General features: G+C 39.6%; 2 protein-coding genes across 5 annotated transcripts; one reads left to right on the top strand and one right to left on the bottom strand.

Annotated features, from left to right (window-relative positions):
- Positions 1–216: 216 nt before the first annotated feature.
- On the bottom strand, positions 217–13,832 carry acp7 (acid phosphatase 7, tartrate resistant (putative)). 2 transcript variants are annotated; one of them, XM_028566185.1, is made up of 14 exons: positions 13,761–13,832; positions 12,283–12,419; positions 10,878–11,078; positions 10,618–10,800; positions 9,393–9,418; positions 8,375–8,472; positions 4,163–4,225; positions 3,244–3,358; positions 2,567–2,680; positions 1,728–1,794; positions 1,252–1,319; positions 1,087–1,158; positions 588–725; positions 217–472 (listed from the first exon to the last, which is right to left on the bottom strand). In XM_028566185.1, the coding sequence occupies exons 2-14, from the start codon at positions 12,389–12,391 to the stop codon at positions 407–409; spliced, it is 1,320 nt and encodes a 439-aa protein (XP_028421986.1). In that variant the 5' UTR covers positions 12,392–12,419; positions 13,761–13,832; the 3' UTR covers positions 217–406. The 2 variants fall into 2 exon arrangements, with proteins under 2 accessions (XP_028421986.1, XP_028421987.1); XM_028566186.1 differs by lacking the exon at positions 13,761–13,832 and adding an exon at positions 12,591–12,688.
- LOC114546981 (KATNB1-like protein 1) lies at positions 12,990–16,527 on the top strand. Of its 3 annotated transcripts, none has more exons than XM_028566190.1 (10): positions 12,990–13,382; positions 14,098–14,204; positions 14,447–14,484; positions 14,575–14,851; positions 14,972–15,087; positions 15,176–15,226; positions 15,298–15,387; positions 15,538–15,648; positions 15,956–15,978; positions 16,086–16,527. In XM_028566190.1, exons 2-9 carry the CDS (start codon positions 14,103–14,105, stop codon positions 15,975–15,977), a joined length of 807 nt encoding a protein of 268 aa, XP_028421991.1. In that variant the 5' UTR covers positions 12,990–13,382; positions 14,098–14,102; the 3' UTR covers position 15,978; positions 16,086–16,527. The 3 variants fall into 3 exon arrangements, with proteins under 3 accessions (XP_028421991.1, XP_028421989.1, XP_028421990.1); XM_028566188.1 differs by having other exon boundaries at positions 15,885–15,978; XM_028566189.1 differs by having other exon boundaries at positions 14,080–14,204; positions 15,885–15,978.
- Positions 16,528–16,929: the final 402 nt, after the last annotated feature.

Below are 16,929 nucleotides of genomic sequence, written 5' to 3'. Positions count from 1 at the left end.
GAGGGGAGAATTGATCTGTGTAAGTGCATTTCCAGGTTTTTAAAATGAAAGATATGCTCTGAAAAGAATGAGGCCCGGTGTCTGCCAGACTCATGCTGTCTAGATTGTTTATGCAGCGAGGAAGGGACCTACATCGACCTGCCGTTGACAAGTCAAACTAAAACAAAATAAAGTTAGACTACAGTAATGGAGTTAGAGGACAGACCAATTGAAAGATCCATTTTAAAAAAGCAGAATTTATTCAAATGTATGTTACATTATATACATTTAGGGTAGATGATGATCATAAAGTGGTATGAAATCTTTTCATCAGTGCATGATTTGTGTGATGTGGCTAGAAATGTGCTTGTTTTATGTTCAAAGTGCATTTCCTGAGCAGATGGTATAGTAGTAAGCATGGCAGTCTTCAGAACCAGGCAGAGAAGCCATGCTTTTCCTTCACCACCCATATGCTGTCAATCACCTTCCCATACTGGAACACACAGGAAGGTCTTTGTTATCACTGGAGGCAATACTCTTTGGCATTTAAATATATCCTTTCACCTTTGCTGTGCTTGTGTGCATGTTGTTCCTCCATGTGTCCTCACCTGGTCATCGGAGACCTGCTCCAAGTAAAGGTGGGTGGCGTTGACCACTTGCATGCGGGTGTAGCCGTAGTCTGTGCTGCGGAAAGCGCTCCACTCTTTGGGGTTTGGATTGAACCTGTCTGTCTTCTCTCTGCAGCCCTGCAGAGGAATCAACAGTGGTTACACTGAATATGTTAGTGATGAGCTGTATGCCTTTCTCCACAAAGCCCTGTGTGACATTTACAACTGTGGCTGAGCCTCGGTGCGAATCTGGCTGCATTTCGATATGCCGATGACTAATCCCTCTATGGTTGGAACGAAGCATGCCCTGCACCGCTCACCACAACATCAGAAAACACTTAACCAGAGGAACAGCTGGTACTAAATTCATGTGGCAGAACTGCTACACAGACAGAACTGTGAATAATACATCATTGTTTTTGTTGATACTGCTGTCAATGTATGCATTGATCTGTGTGGGCAAACATTACCAGTGATGCAGCGGCATGAAAGTACTTACAGCAGAGCCTGTGATGATGTGTACTGGAGCTTTTGGGTTCACATAAGGCTGCTCTTTGCTCCCATTGTACACCTAAAGAGAAAAGCATAACAAGTCTCTTTCACTGATCCAAATGAAGACAATAGATATGTAAATATGTGGTGAATTAAGAACACAGGAGCTGACCTTGTCTCCGTAGACAGGCCAAAGCCTCTCATATGTGTGCTCATGTGCCCACAACTCCACATCCACTCCTGTCAAAGATATTTAATGATAGTCAGCAAAAGAAAGAAAAAAAGACGCCCAAACAGCTCATTTAAACACATTCTGCTGCGTATGTTTCTCAGATCCCCTGCCCATTTCATTTTGAGATTTCTCAGCAATCAACAAAAGCTTAAAATCAGAGCAACCAAAATGTTCAACGTTCCACCACAAGTTGAATAATTAAATGCAACAAACAAAAGTCTGAGAAATGTAATACAGGAAAAACATTTGCAAATGGGTTGTTGGGATGTCAGCCCGACCAAAGGCCTGCTTTTTTAATAAAGGATGTTTGGATTGCTCTGCTGAACTGTTGGAACATTAGTCTGTCTGAGAGTGCAAATTTGTGATCTTAAACACCCATTAGCAGCACACAGCTGGTTGTCAAATAGAGACCATACCATAGCGGTAAAATAGATCCTCGAGACCAGGAGCTGGCGGTTTGGTATCATTCAATCCCAGTCGCACCTGAGATATAACAGAGAGGAATAATGTCAGAATAAACTGGCATTAGTGTCTGAAACACTACCTGCTACCTGAAACACTACCTGGTAGAGCCCTATCATGCATGTGCCAGCCTCACTCCAAACAGTGCCAAGTGCTGAGGGAAGTAAGTCTAAGTGGAAACTATTTGGTACAAATAACAGTGACTATGACAGAATACTCAATGTGCTTATGGGCGGCGATGTGGACAGGCCAGCCGGCAACACCTCTGACACGTCTGCTACCAGGGGTGATTAAAGGGCCGGGGCAATACAGCAGAAAACAAATACTACAAATACCTCTATAATAATAAAATAAAACTTTAAAATAAATAACTTAAAAAAATGAGTACTTTTAAAACAAATAACCTAAAAAAAACTATGAGTACTTTGTAGGCAATTAACAAAATGTTTTAAAGTAATAATATAATTTCTTTTGCTTGGCAAAATCAAATAAAAATAATTTTAGGTACATAGTCGTATTACCAAACATTTGTAATTATGCTTTGCTAGTAAAATGTCTGCCTAAGTCATTACAACAGGAATTTTCAAACTTGAGACCAAGCAGGGATGTCCAACTTTACACAGCTTCTCTCAACTCCCCGCTCTATGAAGAGTTTCTTATAAAACTACCTGTCAGAAAGAGTTTGAGTCTTGATCATCTTTATAAGGTAGTGTGAAGAAATTAGTAGTTTAGGATACACCATACATTAGAAAAAGTGTATGAATTAATGGATAGGATTCTGTGGTTTACACACATAGGAGTCAAACTTGGTACAGTCATCCTGGTCGTCATCAGAGCAGTACATAGGCCTGTGTCCCATGGTGATGATCCATGGACGCACTGCTCGGTTCTCTGGCTTGTTGGCCTCCTAGGTTGGGAGAAGGAAGTGGTGAAGACACACATATGTAGATGGGTAACACTTTAATAAGGTACACAAAAAAAGTAGGTAGTTAATGATTAACGAATAAGGAATGAATGAGGAATGAATGGTTAGTTAATGAGTAGTTACTGATTGACTGTGATTCAAGCCCTAATGATTAGTTACTGTTAAATATACTGGTAGTTACTGTTAAATGAATGAGGAACGAATGGTTAGTTGATGAGTAGTTACGGATTGTGATTCAAGCACTAATGATGTTATTGTTAACATCTGTTAAATGAATGAGGAACGATTGAGGAACTACTGGTTAATTAATGATTAGTTACTCAAGCAATAATGATTAGTTACTGATAAACAGACTGTGTGTGTTACTATTGAGATAGGATTTTGGAACAGAATGAGGAATCAGTAGATGTATAATGGAGAAAGAAAGAATGGAACTATTACTACAATATAATGGAAAAAAAGAGAGAGTTAGAGATCAAGTGTGGGAACAAAGCAGAGCACTTAGCCATCATCAACACGTGTAACTGCCTGGTGCGGTCATTAACCTCCAGGTCTTTCTTCAGCCACTCATATTGCTTGAAGAGGAGCTCCTGGCCGAATTTGAGATAGAAATAAACCTCAGTGGAGAGGGAGATGATGTGCGCGGACCCCAGGTTCCAGCTGCGGACACACACCGTTAAAATGATACACAGCCTTGACCCAGTAGAGGAAGCATGGTAAAAGTCAGCGAGTAAGTAAGAACAGGCCTGACTTTAAACGCCAGATAAGTGTGAAAAGTACTCCAAAATCCAGGCAATGTTTAGTCTCTGACATTGTGCTGCAGAATGCAGTGCCAGATACACTTTAGTGAATAAAACTCCTTGCTGTAATAGGAGTGCTTACGTGTTCATCCTACAGGATTAATGGAAAAGCATGTGTCCTGTAAATGAGTGCTGTATGTTATGAACTGAACAGTTTCCAGAAGCAGTCTCGGGATTTCATATTGCCTCCCCTTGTTCCTAACCGGCTCTCAGCCAGCAGGCCTGTTTGCGTGTAGACCAAGGGACTGATCAGTGGGCAGGTGGCCTGTGGTCTAGCAACGTATTATCTTACTGTTTGCGAGAAGGAGGTCTGTCGTGGGCTATGAGTCACCTAGTTAGATGTATAGCTCCTTTGTTTAGTCCCCATGTCCCTGAGATAGGAGAGCGCTCCTCTGCTGCCAATTCCTCTGGGCTGCCTCATTAATGCTTACTGAAATACAGTAGGAGGTTTGGTAAACCTTAACATGATACTTCACAAGGCCCGTGTTGGAAAATAAAAGATATTTCTCTCTGATCTCTGTCTGTGCAGCTAGCCTCCACTTTTCACTACTGACCAAAACCGCTTGTGGTTAAGTACGTCAAAGTCCACCTTAACTAAAGCAACATTTGGCTAAATCAGATATTGTGTTATTCCATAAGGCTGACATATTTTCTTCTCCCTTACCTGTACCACAGGCTCTCAGTCTGGCCTGGCATGCTGAAGCGGTTCCTGTAGTTGGAGAAGTTACTGTGAAGAAGAAAAAAAAAAAAAAAAAAAAAAAGTTAGTTAGACGGACTGATCATACAATTTACATTCTTTGGATATACTTTATATATATTTTGTGGTATATAATCGGTAAAAGATGACCATCAAACTGTGGTGGGGACATCTGCGTCAAGCTTAAAAAAAAAAAAAAAAAAAAAAAAAAAAAAAAAAATATATATATATATATATATATATATATATTGTAGCTAGTTTTAGATATTCTAAGAAACCGTACACTTTGCTGTCGCCAGGATATCAGTGGCTGCCTCTCCAAATTAAAGGCTGTAGAAAAACATGGACATAGCTTCTGTGACCTCACTCTATAGCTTTCTGATGGGAGGTTTTGAAGCTTAGGATCATGGTCAGATAATCAAAATTTGGGCAACGTGGGGGAGCCTGGGTGGAGCCGAAATGGGACAAGCAAATAGGAGCCACTATGGCTGAGCGCACTACACCTGTCAATCAACAAAACAGGCCTCTAAATATACCCCTTCTAAAACCATGACATCTTCTTCAATTTTACAACAGTGTAATTTTAGATCCAGCAGCCATTTGAGAAATCAGATTTTAAGGCACTTCCACAGTGGTTTAGCACTGAGATGTGGTGGTTCCCACTTCATCCAGAAATATAGGGATGCTTGCAGTTATCTATCACCGCTGCCACAATCACCACCACTAATTTCTAGACTGTTTGCACTGCACCAGATGACAAAGTCAGACCTTTAAGACAAGAAATAATCAAAAAACAGCATCCAAGAGTGCACCATCAAGCACATTAAACCAGTACTCTGCAAATATTACAATGAGTACACCATGCAAAAGGGAAAAACTCTTTCATGGAAAGCTCTCCCTGACGCCAACCCACCAGTCTCTTTTTTCACAGTTTTTAATTTCAGCTTGAAAGAAGGAGCCAATACCCTCAATGGACCATTAACTAAGCCAGGTGATGGGAATGATTGTTTTCTTATTTTACATAAGGGAAGGGGAAAAAAGGCCATATTCTGGAGTGCAGCCTGGGCAGGGTGTTAAAGTTCAGATCCCTGCACTGACTGGGTTAATGTAGGGTTGGGGGTAACTAGAGACCAGCAGGGTCAAAGGCTTGGAACAGGGGCACAAGAGGAGGATCACAGATACCTAATGTTACTAATGTGAATAAGTCTACTTAACTAGTAACTAGTGAGACACATAGGTCAGGATTAAATGGCCAAGGCCAGTGTGATAATACTGTAGCGGCCAGTTTGTGATCTGTGATATTTTACCACAAAAGGAAAATATTGTTTGCCTCAGCATCTCTCGATGTCCATCTTGAAAACTTTGTTTAGGTGTCTATCATGCTATTATTACCCCATATCAACATGATCCTTACCAATTCACTTACTTACCAAGTATTTAGAACTAAGTCTTAAGTCTTAGTTATTAGGAAATTATTTAAAAGAAGCATCATAGCATTTACAACAATGCATCAAATTACAGTATATTCTAATCTAACCACACAAGTAATTTAAGTTAAAATAAGAGGTAAAGAGTGAGATCTGTTGCTGTGAAAATTAATTATGAAATGAAGCTCTCAGTCATGGCATTGAAACAGGAACAGTAATAAAATGGGTTCATACTCCCATCTTGTGGCTAGGAAGTGTACCCGCAACTATGTAGAGGGATATGGGAAGGCAGTTACACATAAACAATCAAGTTTTTTTTATTCAGTAAAATAATGCACATACTCTCTAGAAATCCAAACAGAGTGATATAACCGAGCTCACCCTGAGGGAAAGGATTAGCCTGTAGAAATAAAGTCAACTGCAGGCTTTAAAGTATCTTGTTTTTGTAGCGGTGGAAAATCTGATACAAATACAATAAGCTTATATTTGTTTCATTTATCTGCACTATGGGAGTCCAATGTAACATGTGAGTCACCTTCTGTAACCAAAAGCACGCTTGTTTCCATGTGCGTTTGCTTTTCCATTAAAACAAGATCGAGATAAAAATCTGGTGGCTGTCAAAGTCAATGTGAACACCCTGACTCTTAAACTGACCCAACAAGATGTTCCCTCCTCACCAAATCTTCCCTTTCATCATCTGATGAGTTTAATCCAGGCCGTTGGAGAAACTAAAGGAACAAGTTGTAGTCTAAAGGATGCATGTCACTAAACTCTCATCACAGGACAGCAAAGGTCATTTGCCTGTCCCACGAGGGCCTGATGAACCATATTGTGCTTGGTCAACAAAGGCAGTTTTGATTGGGGCCTTAGCATCTTCTGTGGATCCACTGTTCTCATCCTGCTGGAATGCTGACTGAAAACGTTTGTGGTCAGCCATGTTTCAATTGCATGTTACCCATTAGGTTTTGAGGTTGGAAAGAGAGATGAACAGAAAAGTACAGCGAGAGCACATCAGACAGCGAGGAAGAAAAAGCAGGGGCCAGCTGCTGGGAATATTTGGATTCCTAACAACACCGCAGAGCAAAACACACATTTAGGTATAGGAGAGGGACAGAGAGAAGCTGGATGTATGGTTATGTAATGCAGTGAGCTGTATCAGATTCTTAGTCAGGATGCAGTGCCAAGAAAAAGAGACTACTGTTACTAGCTCCTTAATGAAGACCAGGCAGTAGTCGCATTACACATGGTAAGGCCAGGCGAGGAATGTCTTATAGCAGGGGCAAGTAAATATTATGGTGCAAGATTAGGCACCTCTAAACATTTAAAAATGCATAAACACACACAACTGACTGATGTGCTTGGAATTTAGGGATACATTGACTTTCGCCCTCGGGATGAAAGGCATTTTATGATGCTGAAGTTCTTTATCTTCATACATTTTACAAGTCTTGTATCGTCTTCAACAAAACAACATGGAACTGAATTTGAAAATATCTCCCAGGACAGATTGTAGGCTACAATTCACAGTTGTTAATACAAACCACACTGATTGATTATTTGCATTGTGGGGAGATAATAAGCTGAGGAGACAGAGATGCAATACGAATATGTCAGAATATCAATGTACAACAAGGCTGCTACAATTTCTTTAGGTCTGCAACAAATTTATTATATTCATTGCCAATTTGTGAATAATTTTCTTAATTATACCTCTATCTATAAAATGTAATGAAATAGTGAAAATGGCATTTGCACAGTTTCCAAGTTTAAATTGTGTGTTTTGTCAACAGTCCAAAACTGAAAGCTATTCAATTTACTATAATGTAAGACAGAGAAAAGCATCACATTGTCTGATCAATAAATTAACATACATTACAAGTCATTTAGCGGACGCTTTTATCCAAAGCGACTTACAATTGTTGTATATGTCAGAGGCCACACACCTCTGGAGCAACTAGGTAGGTTAAGTGTCTTGCTCAGGGGCACATTGGTTGATGTATCACAGTTTGAACTGAACCCAGATCTCTCACACCAAAGGCATGTGTCATATCCACTGTGCCATCACGTCCCACACCCACGTCTCTCAGTTCAGAAACGTTCCCAGACATTAAATGTGAACAACGCAAAGTTAAGTCTAAAACGCAGACAGAGTTCCCAACACCACGGGCCGTCTCTCCGGGAACTGAAAAACAGATAGTGAGCTGATGATTCCCAGTCAGATAAATGTTTGTTTTGGAGAGCGTTGCCTTGTTTAGATGTTGGTGGTTCCTGACACTGCTCCAGCCTTTAGAGACCAAAATAGTTCCCATCTGTTCAAATGGTACAGTGAAGAGTTTTCAGTAGACCAAAGTGTGTTCTTTATAGTGGAAAAACTGCAGCTTACCAGAAAGGTTGTTTATAGGGGGTTCGCAATCTCTCTCTCCCCACCCCCCAGTAGCCAGTTCTGAATGCAATTTGTCATGAGGTGTCTGGCAAGTCTCTCTGACCAATATGGATGTACTGCTATTTTTGCCCAAAACCCATTAATCAGAATTTTGCCCCGAAGCAGAATGTGAACAAAATGTAAACAAAACGGAAAACATTAGCTAGTTGAAAGCAGAAGACACACAGGAGACAGTCAGACAGCTTTCCTGTTGACTGCCACTGAGTAAGAATTTCTCTTGACGCTGTCACTGTCAAAAAACAATGCTTCACCAAATGTGAGTTAATTTTGGAATACGCCCTAAAAGAAAAATAAATAAATTCCACTTACTATGTAGACTCATGGTTGCCTGGACAGGTCATGTAGGGCACGTAGGCTGCTATGGACTGGATCTGCCTCATGAACTCATCTCCAACCCTGGCATTGTCCTGGAACAGTGACATTTAGCCGTTAAAACATGACGCCAAAGATTTCCCCGTCAGACAACAATGTTTCATTTTTCTTCATTCGCTGATATTCAGCCAAATTACTTTTAAGAACTAAGTAAATTTTTCAGACAGCTTCAGAACCCAAACAAACCTCGTTGAAACCAGAGGCATTTTCTTTTTAGATATGCTCATACTGGCAACGCAGCTTTTCAAAACACATTTGTGGTTCATGGCTGTACTGATGGCTTTTACCTGCCACAAACATCAATGACCTTTCAGACAAAATTCCCTTTCTCTGCTTTTCTATTTATAATATCAGTGAAGCCACAGGATGTACGTGCACATTCCAGCTGAAAAAAACAGCTTGGATGAATTATGGTTATTAATTTTTTGCAGTAGTCTGCTGATTGCATTTAAAATTTCTCCATAATAAAGGCATGAATAATACAGGAACTTATTTCAGGAAAAATGATATAAGCTTTCAAAACAAGGTTATGCTAAATATCACAGATGACAGTTGGGAGGTTTTTAGATGAGCAAATATGTTATTGAGATTTAAGATTCAGGTTTTGAATGGCGCTTATTTTATTCAAGAAATACTTGGGTGACATGACCATGACTCTCGTCTTTCACCGCAGGCTTAAAGTATTTCACAGTGATGCTAAGCATAAGCTGTGTGTCTCAACCACAGCTGAGAGCCTTCATATGCACTGATAATACATAGTGGTGAGTCTTGGAACTAGGGGCTCCACTGCCCTAGGTAAAGTGGCTTATCTCATCTGTCATTGTGGAATAAGTGTAATCTCAAAGTGGCTTTAAGAATATACACTGTTGATGAAAGATATTAGCTGTCAGTGTCCTTAATTGGGCACAAGTGAAATCAGAGTTCATGATATTGAAAAGACAGAAGAGTAATATACCTCATGCATATCGTAGGCAAAGTCCCCTGTAAAACAAAAACATCTACAGATTAGAATTAATCTTTAGGTGTTTTTAAGAATGTTACTCTCTACCAGTGTAGGGTAACACCGTTATACAATATATGTATATCTTTGGTGCACTGTGCCAAAATGAGTTTCCCCCCCAAAAAGTTTTGTTTACTTATTTATTACAGCGATAATCAACTTAAAGGAATATGCTTAATCGCTTTTTTGCAAGCATGTCTGCATGTTAAATATGATGCTACAGCAGGCAGTTTGATTAGCTTAGCATAAAGACTGGAAACAGGGGCACCCAGCTAGCTTAGCTCTGAATGAAGGTAAATTAATCTTCCTACCAAGACTGCTAAAGCTCACAAATGAATATGTTATATCTTGCTTGTTTAATCCGTACAAAAACTGAAATGTATAAGCAAGAGTTTGTGGTTCTGCAGGGAGTTACATGCTGGAACTTATCATTTAGTGTGCTTTAGAGATGCAAGTAGGCAGCTTTTTGTTTTTGTGCTAAATTAAGCTAATTGGCTGTTAGCTCTAGCTTCATATTTAGCCTACAGTCTTGAGCATGGTATCAATACTCTGATCTAACATTTCCCAAAATGTCAAACTATACCTTTAATAAATGACTAGTGGACCACGGTTAACCTCAAATAAAGAAATAAATAATATTTGATCTTGCTTTATCAATCAAAGAATAATATTCTTTGTTAACTTGTAAAGTGGCTGTTAAACAATGTTTAAATTGTTGTTTCATGTCAAAAGCCGACAAAAGGCAAAGAAAAATGATACTGTTCTTTTATTATGTTTTATTATCCTGGCGGGAAATCAAGACAAGGGACAAAAGCTAGTAAGCCAGAGATTCAGTCGGGATTGTTGGACAAACACATTTTGGCACAACACAGACCCATTATCTGTTTAGATTCTACTCCCCACAAGTGATGGAGCAAGCAAATGCCCAGAATCCAACCCATATGTTTAAATGCCCATATGTTTATGCTGATGACAATAATTACCACTTTAATTACATGATTATTTCTGTTGGAATGGGTCAGCTAGCTTACTGGATATGAGTTATGTTAATATAATCTGTTGCAAGCTGCGCCAGGTATCTGTGGATAACTAATGCTTGAGACAACAGCTGATAAAACTTAATGCCTCTTCATGGCTTTCACAGTGCAAATTGTAATATTTTAATCAGTGTGGAGCTTACCTACGTGCAGGATGACATCATACATGCCAAGCTGTGTATCCTTTTGCAGTCGAGCCAGAGACTGAGGGTTCTCATTACCCATGTCACCATACACTGCAAACCTGGGACTGAAGCTAGTGCTGTCATTCAGAGCAGTGAAGGAGAACATGTCGCTCCAGCCATCATCACTCCCGCAGTGGTAGACTGAAATTACACAGGAGAAGAAAAACTCTTTAACATGAGTTATGAGTGAAAGTCAGTAATATTAAAGCTCCACCCACCGTAAGTTGCAGTAGGTTTGAGGTCTGTAAGAGTGACTCTGTGGATGTACATCTTCCTCATCTCCTCTCCTGAGTCCACAAACAGAGTAGCGTCACCTTTGGCGCTTATGTCAAAGAGCCGACCCCCCAGAAGGCCGTACTCCACCTTGCTCTCTGTCTTATTGAAGGTGGTCCAGGTCACCACCATAGAACCTGGCACTCCTGTGAAGAAAAGCCCAATTATTGGAATCGTGATGTAGATTGATGTGACAGAACAACTGGATTCACTTACTGGTGTATTTATTAAAGCCAAGAGATGCTTATAAAAAGGCTGACTTTGCACAAGAGTGGTGCTTTTGATCTTGCCGCTGGTGAGATATAACCATCAGAAAGCTGAGATAAGCTGACCACTGGCCAGGTAATCATTTCATAAAGACACCAACATCAACTGCATTTAATGACTACCACGTTTTACCTTCATGGTGAATGAACAAAAGAACATTTATGCTCTACAGACTGTGTGAACCAAGGGTAACATCAGTTAGGCCTACTGTATATGTATGGCAGTTAAGGCAATTATCTGGTGCATTTGACCTAAATGACTTACAAAGAGTGCACAGGTAGTTTTTTCCGAGCAACGGGGCACTTCAGACATGTTGCTGTTGCATTCAATAGGGTTTCGTCAAGGCCTTCAGCCATTAATGTTCCTATATTGTAAAAAGTGAAATTTCCATGTTTTTATTTTATTATAAAGCAGGTCAAGGTGCTATATAAATAGTGTGAAAGTTTCAAAATGCTCAAATCTATAGAGAAATGAACACAGCCCATATTCTTTAAACAAGCCATTAGTACTTCCGTAGTTGTGATGTCACAACTATATATAGATAGAAAGTGCTGCTATAGTCAGAGCGCAGACCCGAAAACGCTGATCAATCAGAGGAGACTATGCTTTTTCAGGGGAGGGCCTTAGAGAGACAGGCACTTTAAATAGAGGGTTTTAGACAGAAGGTGAATACAGGCGTATTCAGACAGACAGAGTATGACAAAACTATGTTTTTGAGCATTAAAGCACATAAACGTATTTTAGTAGAAACCCAAAATACAAGTGTGAACCTGAAAATTTGTATAATATAGGACCTTTAAATTAGCTGCATTACATGAAACACTTTTTTTTTTTTAAATATCAAGATCACTAAAAGTGAATCTGAACTTCAGTGAATTTGTTGCAGAGCTGCAGAACAGTAATAAAACGTTCAGCGGCCCAGATGTACCAGTGCTTTCAGTCATTTTATTATTGAGTGATTTGTACAAAACATCTGTAAATCTGCAATCCATATGACCTGGATACTGGTTTGTATCACTAAGCGGAAAATTGTTTCCCTAAATGAAAACACATGAGGCTGATGGAAACACTTCAAATGCTTACCTGGATAAGAAAGGTGCACTTGCTCTGGCTGGGTCCAAATGGGAGGAACACCAAGCACCAACAGGGGTGCGAGGCTTAACAAGGCACAGGCAGCATGAACAGGCACCATTTTAACACTGTGCTGCAGGAACAACAACCTGGTTGAAGTAGCAACACACGCCCAGAAACAAACAGTCTTGTCACTGTAATCACATGATGTTAAAAGCTTTCATGACAAACATCACATGACTGAGCCTATTTATATAAAACCAAGTGAACCAATGGGTCCATTTTGAAATGATAAACAGCACAGCCTCAATATATCCTACCTGACCTCAGTGCTAGTTTACACAGCACTCTGTGGCAGCGGCACATTCACTCTCTCACACACACACACACACACACACACACACACACACACACACACACACACACACACACACACACACACACACACACACACACACACACGTACAGACACCGTGTTTAGGGTATCTGATGAGGACCTCTGTCTGCATCAGTCAACCCAAATGATGAAAATGCAGAACCAAAACAGCAGAGTCAGCCAGAACAGCACGGAAAGAGATGATGTGTCAATAAAAACAGCTGATGTTGTTTTTCATTGTGCAATCAGGGAAATCAAAGTGAGCTCAAGTACAGCAGAGATTAGCCCACAAGCCAAGGCTTGCCTGGATCAATAAAGTGCTAAGGCAAACAGCTGATGTGCCTCACTGATTGGAGTAAAGGCACGGTCATGGTAATGGCTATGGCTCATGAAGGCAAAAGAAAGATGCATTTGAGCCAAAACACTAAACATGCTGATGTAATTTATTAGTTATGGTAACTGCCTCTCCAGTTGAATGTTTCAGTGAGATCAGCTGACTGGGATGACTTAAGACCACAATTCTAGACCACAGCTTTAATGAAATGCTTGGTTTTTGAAATGTGTACCATTGATATCTCAATAGTCGCTAGAGGGTGCACACTGCACAGACTGAATTATGAATAGGATGCTTTATTCTTTGATACTAGGCGGTATTAGCAGTTGATATCGGATGTTAGCTGACAGAATACAAGGGAATGTTTGATTGTATTATCCCTGCTTAGGAATGGAAAACAAGGTGAGTTACACCATTACACCATTTAGGACACGTTATTTATTGTGTTGTAACGAAATTATATACTGTGAAGGTTAGACTATTTGTGGACCACTGGTTGTAACGTTAAACCGTGCTAAACTGTTTTTTTTTGTTGTCTATTTGCCCATTTAGCTAGCGTTTGCTTTTAGCTGCATAGATAGTATATAAACGGTTAGCTGGCGAATTACTGTTGTTAATTGTAGCGTTACCGTAACGTTAACTTACGTTACGCACAATACAGAGCCTTTTTATGTTGTCTACTAACAACACGTAGGCAACAGTTTAAATATACTGAATAAGGCTCTCCAAAAGCTCAACCTGACCCGAATACATGTTAAATTAGTAACTGAAAACACGCACAACACAACTTAGCTGTTTAGCCCATTAGCCAGGTATCAGTTCCTGACCACGTCATTGCGCAGAAGATCAAACAATGCCCGCATGGATTGTGGGAAATTGTGTTTTGCCTTTAGAGCCTGTAAGACTCGAAGATGAAAACTTTATTCCTTTTTTAAACAAATAAAAGACATAACAAAATGCAATATGAATGCTGTGAATAATAAATTTAGAAGCATAACCCATATTTGTGATTATCTTATTGTGTTGACCTCACCACAATATCTGGCTGTGTGCGCTTGTATTAAACTATGTCTAACAATTTATTATAACTGATTTAAAGGGGCTTCTCTTTCTCTAGGTCTGATGGACTCCAACAGTGAAGACGGAGAGTACCAAAATCATGAACATGCCTTACAACAAGATGCAGCCCAGTACAGAGTGACCTATGGGAGAAACACAAAAGAGGTGAGCTGGGTGACACATTATAATACACAAATTACATTACATTACATTACATGTCATTTAGCTGACGCTTTTATCCAAAGCGACTTACAATTGCTATATATGTCAGAGGTTGCACGCCTCTGGAGCAACTAGGTTAAGTGCCTTGCTCAGGGACACATTGGTTGTATCTCTGTGTACTGGACCTCTTTTGCTTCTTATAATTGTGTTATTCATCACCATGCAAAATGTGTTGTTACATGCAGGTGGATTACGATAAAAATGAGGAGTTCAACAGAATGAGGTAGGTTATTGCATATTTTGGTTACATTACAGGAAATGCACAATGTGATTTGGTTTACAACAGAATGTTTGAACATTTTACACTGCACAGGTATCCAGTGAGTCGCTCTGGCAACAACCCGGGCAGAGTGAAGCGGGTAGTGTCATGTAAGAGGAAGACCCATCATCTGACAGTGACTCGGAGGAAGCAGCTTGGGACTGGGAAGACTTATGATGCTGCAAACAAGGAGAATGAGATGAACTGCGTGCAGGATATGCAACAGGATATATTTGACATGGACCCTTGGGAGTTCCCACTAAATGTCACTAATGACCACGAGACTGGTAATACTGGTTCTGAACAAGCCGACTACTGTACACTCACTGAGGTCAGAAATACTATCACAGCTCAGATATTTTTCTTTCTTGTGGTTTTTATGATTTTTGTTATGAATTACTGTGTTACTAATATGCAGATAAAACAATGTGAACCTAACAATGTTTTTCAGCTCGCACGCGATCATAGCACAATGACTGATGTGCTCTTTGGAAGACATCTGAGACTGAAAGTATCTTTAACATTGTGGCAGAGAAATTTTGGAGAGCTGTTGACGTACTTTCTGAGGTACGTAGTGTGTAGTTGGTTTAAAAAATGTAACGCACAGTGTTCGCTAGAATTTCACAAATATTTTAATTGTATTGTCTTTGTGCAGAATCCAAGATATTGGTGTGTTTGTTGATTTTCTTCCACTGATAAGCAAAAGGTGAGTGACTTGAAATTGGTCTGAGCTACACACAAACATACAAAGTTGCTTTAACCTAATTGTCTCTGCAGCATTGAGGAGGATCCCCACAGGGTCACCATTGGCTGTTGTGTTGACCTCTTTCCTTTAGTTAAGAAAGTCCTCACCAATCCATATGAAGAGTGAGTATTCCTGCTGCAATGAAGTGTTTTGTTTTTGCAGTGCAATTGAATTAGAGAATTAAAGGCATTATGTACATAAGGGAACAGACAGTATGTGGAAGGACAATTACAAAAATACTAATTCATTAAGATTGTCTTCTATTCTTACAGGTATCTTGTAGTTGGTTTAAAGTGGATAAGTTCAGTTTTGAAAAACTGGTGGGAGGACCTAAGAACAAGTGGCTGTAGTGGATCAACTACATGTAAACTTCCAAAGGATAGGTAAGTGTTGTTTTATGGGGGGTAGGATATTTCAGACTGGAATACTGTATATATTTGAACAAAGTTGTATTGTCAAAGGTGAAAAAAACATTGGGACAAAGTAAACAAAATAACATATAAATCCATACAGGTCACTTAATATTAGCCAGAATTTGCCGCTATTTTCAATATTTTGCCAAATGTGTTGTCAGAATACACAGCCATAGTGGTAAAGTATTAATTTATCTTCATTCTAGAAATTTCCAGGCATTTAATCAGCAGTTATTGGAGTTATGGTATCAAAACCCTTCACTGAAATCTGTTTCAGGAACTGCTGGAGACATGGCTAAGGTCAGTCTTGCATATATGAATAAATCATTACCGCTGTCATCATTGGTTTTTTTAATTTTATAATACAAAAAAAGTCATCGTCTCACATCATCATCTTTTTCCCCTAGGTCATTGACTCCTTCCTGTCTCAACTTACCTGACGGCATCAAAGAAACAGATAACAGATCTTTCTCTTGTAGCAGTTGACTCCTTGGATTGGAGTGACTTTTGTTTCCACTGAGAAGTGCCTTTTAGCATGTAGCTGTCCCTAGGGGATATCTTGATGTATTTATTGGCTGGCAGATAAAGTTGAACAGTTGAAATACTGAGAATGTGCAATATAAATGTAATCATGTGGCAAATTTGACTTGATGGTCTTTTCATTGAACAAGTAGGATGTTGTAATCATGGAACATCAACAAGGAGTTTTATCATTGTGCAGTTTCAGTTCGGTCACAGAAACTTGGAGGCCTTAATGAATGTAAAAATGTTGTTTCATTGATATGTTGTGTATGCATATTCTCTTTGATTGCACCATTGATGATGATGAATAAAGTTAGTATATTCAGTTTTAAAGTTTCTGGTTTGAAATTTATATTTGTAACAACCAAAACAAAGGGTGGAATCCCCTTCTTCTTTGGGAGAAGAACTTTATGTGCTACTTTAACTTAACACAGTTAGAAAAATAAACTCTCAGATCACCAGCAACACATTTCAGTTGAACCCCTACAATCCAGTCTCATCTGGACTTCAGCCTCATTTAGTCTTGAAGTGATTTTAGAGATATGGGTTTACATAGCTCATATCTCCCCATTTACATGTGGCATTATCTCACTTGACACAGATAAGTGGAGGGTTGGTGTCTGTCATTGTGATGTGAACCTGAGGCTGAAGTCCACCTGTGACTGGGCAGGAGAAGCCGTGTGAAAGGACCTGCTATTCAGTGAACTGTCAGCAGTCAACGGCCCTGTT

The sequence above is a fragment of the Perca flavescens genome, chromosome 20, assembly GCF_004354835.1.
Source record: "Perca flavescens isolate YP-PL-M2 chromosome 20, PFLA_1.0, whole genome shotgun sequence".
In the NCBI taxonomy this organism is placed as follows: domain Eukaryota; kingdom Metazoa; phylum Chordata; class Actinopteri; order Perciformes; family Percidae; genus Perca; species Perca flavescens.
This window is presented reverse-complemented; position numbering and strand designations above follow the sequence as displayed.